General features: G+C 52.8%; 1 protein-coding gene and 1 long non-coding RNA gene across 2 annotated transcripts; one reads left to right on the top strand and one right to left on the bottom strand.

Moving 5' to 3' along the window:
* Nucleotides 1-222: 222 nt before the first annotated feature.
* Nucleotides 223-3,984, top strand: LOC131580569 (uncharacterized). Its single transcript, XR_009277892.1, has 3 exons — nt 223-823; nt 1,792-1,864; nt 2,855-3,984. It is a non-coding gene; the product is annotated as an uncharacterized LOC131580569 (long non-coding RNA).
* On the bottom strand, nt 3,227-5,810 carry LBX1 (ladybird homeobox 1). Its single transcript, XM_058841938.1, has 2 exons — nt 5,071-5,810; nt 3,227-4,773 (listed from the first exon to the last, which is right to left on the bottom strand). Exons 1-2 carry the CDS (start codon nt 5,393-5,395, stop codon nt 4,274-4,276), a joined length of 825 nt encoding a protein of 274 aa, XP_058697921.1. The 5' UTR covers nt 5,396-5,810; the 3' UTR covers nt 3,227-4,273.
* Nucleotides 5,811-7,567: the final 1,757 nt, after the last annotated feature.

Genomic DNA, 7,567 nt, shown 5'->3' with positions numbered 1-7,567 from the left:
CTAAACAGTGGCTTTTCCAAGCAGACAACACCCCCTCCGCCTCCTCCCCTCCCGTTCCCTTCACACCTCCAAACGAAATCTAAGGCAGTGTCAGGTTTGGGGATGAAGAATGGGTATGGCAGGGGCGGGAGGATGGGCGGGAGGGAGGAGGGGGACACTCAGGAGGGAATGTCCGGCTCCTGCGTTTGAGAACTGGGGTTTCTGCCGGGGAGGGAACAGCGGTGGTCGAGGTGCGGGCTGGACCGACACCCTCGGGAGCCGCCACGCCCGCGCTGCCCCTGCCCGCACCTGCCCGCGCTCGGTGCCCGCGCCCGTCCCGACCGGGGGACACGGGGCAGCGCAGCCCCCGACGGGGCGGGTGATGAGGGACCTCGGGCCTCCATCTCGCTTCCGCAAGGCACTTCCATGTTTCCGCGCACCCTTTTGCCAATTGCTAGTTTTCACCTCTTATTTTTCCTGTCAGGAATCACATGGGAAAGGCCTCTCTCTCCCCCTGACCCATGCCCACCATTTCACAGGGCGAACCGCGGTGAGCCGGTGCCCGGAGCACCGGGCTGGGGGTGAGAAGCTCCGAAACGCTGCGGGTTTGCCCGGGGTGGGAAACGGGACGGACTCTGCCCCCGCCTGTGAATCTGTGCAGGAAGTACGGGGAGCAGGTTGAAGGCCAGACAAGGGGTCCGCTGCCCCAGGTGTCCCCGGCCAGGAAGTTCCAGCTGGGGGTATCGGCCCAGCTCCCTCCTTCTCCGGGACAGCGCTGGACACGGAGAAGAGCGGCCGGCGGCCCCTGGGTCGGCAGGGCAGATCCGGAGATCCCTAATTTGGGGTAAATCTGGGAATCTGGGGCGGGCACAAGGGGTTCCATGCCGCGTCCTTGGCAGCAGCCTTCCTAATGGGCCGGGAAGGGCTGCGGCTGGGTCAGCCCAGAGGGCACGATTCAGCGCTGTCACCACGTCCCTATTGCTGCTGCGGGAGGGAAAAAAACCCCAAACCAACCGACAAATAAACGACAGTCCCACTCCCACACTCACCCATCCACTCAAAAAAAAAAAAAAAAAAGAAAAAAAAAAAAGAAAAAAAGAAAAAAAGAAAAACCATAAAAAACGTACAAATCACAAAAACCAAACAAACCACTGAAAAAAAAAAAAAGAGTATTGTGTCTAAATTTCGAAGGAGAGGAAACCCCGAGCAATAGATCTAGTCAGGTAGGTGATCCCAGGGAACGGCGCATTTCAAATTGGACGACGGGCACAAACGAAGGGCACAAGCCAGAGCTTCATTTTTAAGCTAAAAAAAATTAAAATAATCTTTTGTTCACCAAAATGCAGGTTAAACAGCCAAAATCCCAGTTATTTGGAAATGGGGGGGCTAGCCAAATTAACAGGCTACAAATCTTCAGGAGGAGCCTTTATTTACTAACCCGCCCCAGCCACGTGTGGTAAACTTCTGCGGGTGCACGGCGGCTCGACATCTCTTCTCTTTGCACTCAGAAGTCAATAGATCAGAAACTCAAATTAACTCCCAGCCTATTTTCCATACACCCAGACACTTTTTTTTCTTCTTTTTTTTTTTTTTTATTTCTTGGTTATAGTGAATTGTACTGTTTGCAGCCTCATTAAATCCATTCCAAGACAAAAGAATAAAAGACTGGGGGGAGGGAGGGGACAGGCGAGGAGGGGGAACAGGAGAGGGAATGGGGGGAAAAAAAACAGATAAAGAAAACAAATAAAGCCCTTTAACTAGATCTTCACATAAATGTCACAGTTTCTCAGCATTTACGATTTCCCTGTTTAGCATAAAAACACTTAAGGACAAGATTGAAGGCTTTCCGAGAGATCTGGACAGAAGTCAAAGCTATCATTCGGAGGTAAAAAAAAAAAAAAAAAAAGGAAAAAAGAAAAAAAGAGGGGATGGCGGAGTGGGGGCGGGAGGTGGCGGAAAACAAGTGCTCTTCCAAATAATACTAAAGGAAAGTGAATTTCATTGTAATTCATAGGCTTGTTCCAAATACCAAGAGAGAAAGAAAAAAGAATAGAAGCGCACAGATGCCCCGACGAAGGGAGAACAGCTCTGCTCCCATTGTTGTGGAGTTAAACAGTGGAAGGGAGGGTTAACCTAATCCATCAAATTGTCTGGAAATTGTGAAGAAAATTCAAAAACCATATGGTCTCCAAGCGCTCGCCTTCTCTCTGCTGTGGAGGGGCACGCTTGTTTCAGCATGGCGAACCGCAGGAGGCTGTATATGCTCCATTGTCGCTTGTCACTTCAGAGAAGAGGGCTCATTTGTCCCCAGTTTTCATGCTTTACGCTAAAAATTACAACCCCATCCATTCTCAAAGAGGAGAAAGATTTATTTAGCCTCGGAGAAACTGGACCAAAAAAAAAAAAATCCAACCCACAAACCAACCCCGTCTTATGCGGACACTTCTCTGCCGACTCCACCACTGTACACCAGATTTGCCTTTCTCACATAAATTTTGCAAAGAATAGGGAGAAACACACGTTGCTCGACTCCAAAGGCAAGTCACGCTGCCAAGAGAAAACACATTCACCAGAGCTTTAATTTTGGCTGGAAAAAATAAAGAAAAAATGATCGGGGGAAAAAAAAAAAACGAACAGGAGGGACAAAATTAAAAGAAAAAATAATTAAAGGGAGGAAAATAAACATTTTCCATCCCCATGTCCTCGTGGCAGCTTTTGCCTAGGAGGGGAGGCCTGGCCCGCCGGGCGGAGGGAAGCTCCCCCGCGGCACACCCCGCTCCTTTTGTCCAAATCGCTGATAACTCCTTGCTCCCGTTCTCATTTCTTTTCTCTTTCTATTATTTTTTTTTTCTCTGCCCCTCTTTTCCCCCTGCAGTTTCAGGCTGGAAGTGCCCTGCTGACAGCGGGAGGATCCCGAGGTCCCAGTGGTCCCGCTCGCCCCTTCGCGCTCCCGCCGCCGCCGCCTCGCATCCCCCGCTCCCGGGAAGCGCTGCCCGCACCTCCGGCCTTATCGATGCTCCGCGCTTTTCCGTTGCTAAACTCTGCCTGGCGTTAGACTTAGAAAAAAGAAATTAAATAATAATATTGGTCTCGCTCGTGTGCTCCTGTCCCGTAATTTTTCCAGCAGGTACTGCTCCAAGAGTAACTTTAAATGCAAAAGGGATGGGACATGCCTGTGGGGGAAAAGTCTGGCGTAGCCTCGGACCAGCGTGGTGCTTTTTCAGTCACAAATGAAGGACGTTAAAAGTATATTAAAATGGTAAAGATTTTATTGTATCGGAAAAAAGGAACTATCTGTACAATTCTAAGAGACAGTAAATAAAGCGACATTGTCCCTATCGGAACTTAAATAGCAGGCCTTTTAAAATTTGTACAATTCAAACAAAACCAGGTCTTAAATCTGTACATTTTTTTTTAATTTATAGTGTAATATTTAAATGTATTGATTTTGGGATTTGTCCTTTTTTGTTTCCATAGCATGCAAAAAATTCTAAAAAGAGTAAAAAATAATTCTAGGATTTTTTAAATTTTTCTTTTTTTTTTGTTTTGTTACCACCTTCATATCAAAAATACGAAAGGCAGCTTTTTAATAAAAGCACAACAATAGCAGAAAATGGTAAAAATAGCTTTTAATTGGTAAAATGAGGCAGAAATTGCATTGGAGACAAATCTCTATGCTCTAGGAAAAAAGAAAGTATATATTTTTCAACTTGCATTATAACCCAGCCCCAAGTTCCCAAGATTGCGAAAGAAAAAATATTTTTAAAAGGAAAAAAAATTAGTTCGTGCACATCTGAAACATGCAAGGAAAGGAAAGAGGCTAATTTTTTGCTGTTGCCGTTTTAAGCCTAACTTAAATCTTCTCTAAAGCGGTTTGTTTCGGAAGTCTTTGAAAACAACTGCTTTCCCAAACATCTGTTGGAAGCCAGGTTTATTCCAAGGTTATGCGTCTCCCTTATAGATAAAACAATCATCACTGATAGCTATTAAAAAAAATAATCAAAACCTCAAAAAGAAGGGGGAAGGAAAAAAAATCCAATATATACGTTTAAATATTTATACAGAAGCCGTCCGTAATTGCACCGTTCCGAAGATGTGGCAGGCGGAGGGATCTCGACTCTACCCTAAATTCATCGGGGGTGTGTGTCTGTGGTGGGGTTCTATTGCTTATTGCTCCGACCGAGGGGAGCAGCCGCCCCGCCGCGCTGCCGGGGCCGGGATGGGGACCGAGGGTGCCGGTTTGGAGCTGTCGGGATGGGGGGGGAGGGACATGGGGGGGGACGCCGGCCGCCCCTCAGTCATCCACGTCGATCTCCACGTCCTCCTCCTCCTCCTCCTCCTCCTCCTCGCTGTCCCGGCGGCTGCGGGGCCGCTCCGTGGGGGGCGAGGCGGGGCGGGGCGGCGGCGGAGCGCCGGGCTCCCGGGCGGCGGCGGGGGGCGGCGGGGACCCGGGCCGTGCCTTGCCCCTTCCCTCGGCGCTGGGCTCCAGCTCGGCCAAGGCCACGATGTCCACGGCGGGGTTGGGGCCCAGCTTTTTGGCCGATTCCACGTCGGCCTTCATCTCCTCCAGGTCTCTCTTGAGCTTGGCGCGGCGGTTCTGGAACCAGGTGATGACCTGGGCGTTGGTGAGCCCCAGCTGCTGGGCGATCTGGTCCCGGTCCGCCGGCGACAAGTATTTTTGGTAGAGGAACCGCTTCTCCAGCTCGTAGATCTGGTGGTTGGTGAAGGCCGTCCGCGACTTCCGACGCTTCTTCGGCGTTTGCCGCTGCCCGAAGATGGTCATCCCGTCCCGGCCTGCCGACGAGCCGCCAGATTGTGCCCGGTTTCCCGTGTCCACCCCGACCCGAGTCCCCGGACCCCACACCCCTGCCCCGTCGGTATCTGGAGGGAGCGGGGTAGAGCCCCTTCTCCCGCACCCCGAAGGCCAAGGGGGGAGGATGCTGCCGGGTACCGGCCGCCCAGGGACCCCTATCCCACCCCATGCGACACCCTGGTAGATGGCGGGGGACGAGGAGAGAAGAAAAACCAGGCCGTGGGGAGGAGTGGGGCACCCACCCGTTGGAGGGCTCCCCTACTCTGAGAGGGGCTTACCTTCGGCCGCCTGCAGCACGCTGACTTCCAGCCCCTTGAAGGTCTTGCTGGCCAGCTCTTCCAGGGCGCAGAGGGGCGAGGTCTGGGAAAGCAGCGCCCGGCCGGAGAGGGGCAGCCCGGCCGGGGGGTGCTTCTCGGCGGCGGAGAGGAGGTGGGCCGTTCCGCAGAGGGTGTAACTCCTCCGCACCGAGGGCTTGTTGAGGATGTCCTCGATACTGAAGGGTGTGAGGGGCTTGTTGGAGTTGGCCGGCGGTGGGAGGTGATCCAAGGGGCTCCGCCGCCGTTCTTCCCCCGAGGAGGGCTTGGGCTCTTCTTTGGAAGTCATGGTGGGGCCGGGCTGCACGGGGCTGCCTTCCCCACCCGCGACGGGGATGCGCTGCCGCGGGGAGAAGCCCCCGGCGGGACCGCGGGGTGACGGCGGCGAAGACAGCGAGCAAAAGTTGAAGCCCACCTCCAACTCCGGCGGAGGAGTCCCGGGTCCTCCCGGGGAGAGCCACGTCGGGCGGCGGGCCGGGCGGGCAGGGCGGCGGGCGGGCGCGGAGCGGAGCTGCCGTCGGTCCCTCGCCGAGAGGTGGTCCTGCCGTACCTCTTGTCCCAGGGTTTTGGGTCGGAGATTTCCCCCCCTCCTCTCTGTCTCCTCTCTCTCTCTCTCTCTCTCTCTCTCTCTCTCTCTCTCTCTGTGTCTCTCCTCTTTCTTTCTCTTTCTAGCTGCTATTTTAAGAAACACCCCAAATCACAGCACTTTCCCTGCCCCCCACCCCAAGCGAATACCCACCCCAAAATTATTTTTAAAAATAATTAAAAAAAAAAAAAAAAAAAAGAAAAAGAAAAAGGAAAAGCAGACTTCGCCGAGGGGAAGAGCAGCCCTCGCACCGAGACCTCGGACCAGGGGGAAAGAAGCGAGAAGAGATGGGGTAATTGACTATTGCTAACAAGTTATTGTTGATTGGGAGGTAATCAATTATCTTCAATGACACTTTTCGCCCTCTCTCTCTCTCTCTTTCTCTCTCTCTCTCTCTCTGTCCAATGCAGGCTTTTGCAAGTTCGGAGACCCATTAATTAGGAGGCGGTATGGAGGTGGAGCCCAGTTGAATTATAATGCTGAATGCACTTGTCATATTCTGGCCCTGCTATTTGTTTGGACATATATATTTTTAAATTACATTACAAACCAGGCTTTATTGCATCAGGATAATACAGTATAGTGAAAAATAATAATAAGCGAAAACGAAACAAACCGAAAAATATCCGGCTGTATCTTTTTTTTTTCTTGCCCCCGAGATTTTTTTTGTTTTTCCTTCTATTTCTCCCTCCTGCTAATTTCTGCTACCAGGTTATTCAAAATGTCTCTCTCCAGCTCTACCCAGAGCAGTTTGATTTTTTTTTAATTTTTTTTTTTTTTTTTTTTTTTTTTTTAATGAGGGGAAGAAGGGGAGAGCCTGGTTCCAGGTAAGGCAGACCTTTCCTTTCAAATAAAACCCGAAGGTTTCCGCCGAATTTGTCGTGCTCCTCTTTCCCAGCGCCCTGTGTCGGAGCGTGCTGCGGGGGCCGGGGCGGGAGCAGGGCCCCCCCCGGTGTCGGGAGAGCCCACGGAGGGATTGCGTGGCGGGCTGCGGGCTGGGAGCCCTTCGGAGATGTCGGCGGCTTCTTGGGCTCCGGTGGCGCCGGGTGGTCCTGGCCGGGAGCAGCGCGGGGGGAAAGAGTCGAGGAGGGCCGGTTTCTAGCCTGAGTCCTTTTGCTGCGAGCCCACGGGCGGCTCTGGAGAGGGGCAGGGGTGGCGGGAGTTGCCGTGCCCCCCACTCTCGGGGAACGCGGCCCGGCTCGGCTCTCCGCGGGGCCAGGCCAGCTCCTTAGAATTTCAGCGCGGCTCACCATCCCTCTTCTGTCTCGCTGTTCCGCAGGGACGGAGACAAAGCCCAGAGCTGGGGTGAACAGCTTGGCCCCCACTGCGGGACCGTGAACACCTCTCGGTCCCCGGGGACAGCCCGGCCGGGACACGAGCCGCGGGCCGGGACGGGACTGGACGGGACGGGCGGTGGCTGGAGGGGTGGTGGGGCAGGAAGAGAGGCAGGGGCTTGGATCCGGCCCCAACTTTCCCTCCTCACCTTGAGGGCCAAGAGGAGGACGGCTGGCAGCTCCCAGGCCGCTAGGTACCAAACAAGCACAAAAGAAGCAAATGGCTCCTCTCCTTAAAGCGCCCTCTTCCCATTTTTTATAGCTCTCTGGGAGTCTCTTTATGCAGTGACCTATTTTTAAAGGCCTATATTGGGTTATTCATCATATCAAATACTGCGAGGAGATGGGGGGGAGTCGGTCGGGGGGGAGCGAATTACACTGATTCTAAATCGCCCGGCTTCTTTGCTTTGCTAGGTGGATTATTTGCTTCGCTTTGCTTGGGTTTTATGAAGTGATTTAAACATATTTTAACCAATTAGAGACTTTCCTCCTCTCCCTTGTGTCCCTTCGCATTGTTTTCCAGAGTGGCGTTTTATGTCAG

The sequence above is a fragment of the Poecile atricapillus genome, chromosome 6 (genome assembly GCF_030490865.1).
Source record: "Poecile atricapillus isolate bPoeAtr1 chromosome 6, bPoeAtr1.hap1, whole genome shotgun sequence".
Lineage (NCBI taxonomy): Eukaryota > Metazoa > Chordata > Aves > Passeriformes > Paridae > Poecile > Poecile atricapillus.
The sequence above is the reverse complement of the archived record's forward strand: the minus strand, read 5'-3'. Positions and strand labels throughout refer to the sequence as shown.

Coding starts and splice junctions, on each gene's coding strand:
- LBX1 (XM_058841938.1), bottom strand. CDS start 5,395: ATGACTTCCAAAGAAGAGCCCAAGCCCTCCTCGGGGGAAGAACGGCGG. Junction 4,774..5,070: donor CGTGCTGCAGGCGGCCGAAG/GTAAGCCCCTCT, acceptor GCTCGTCGGCAG/GCCGGGACGGGATGACCATC.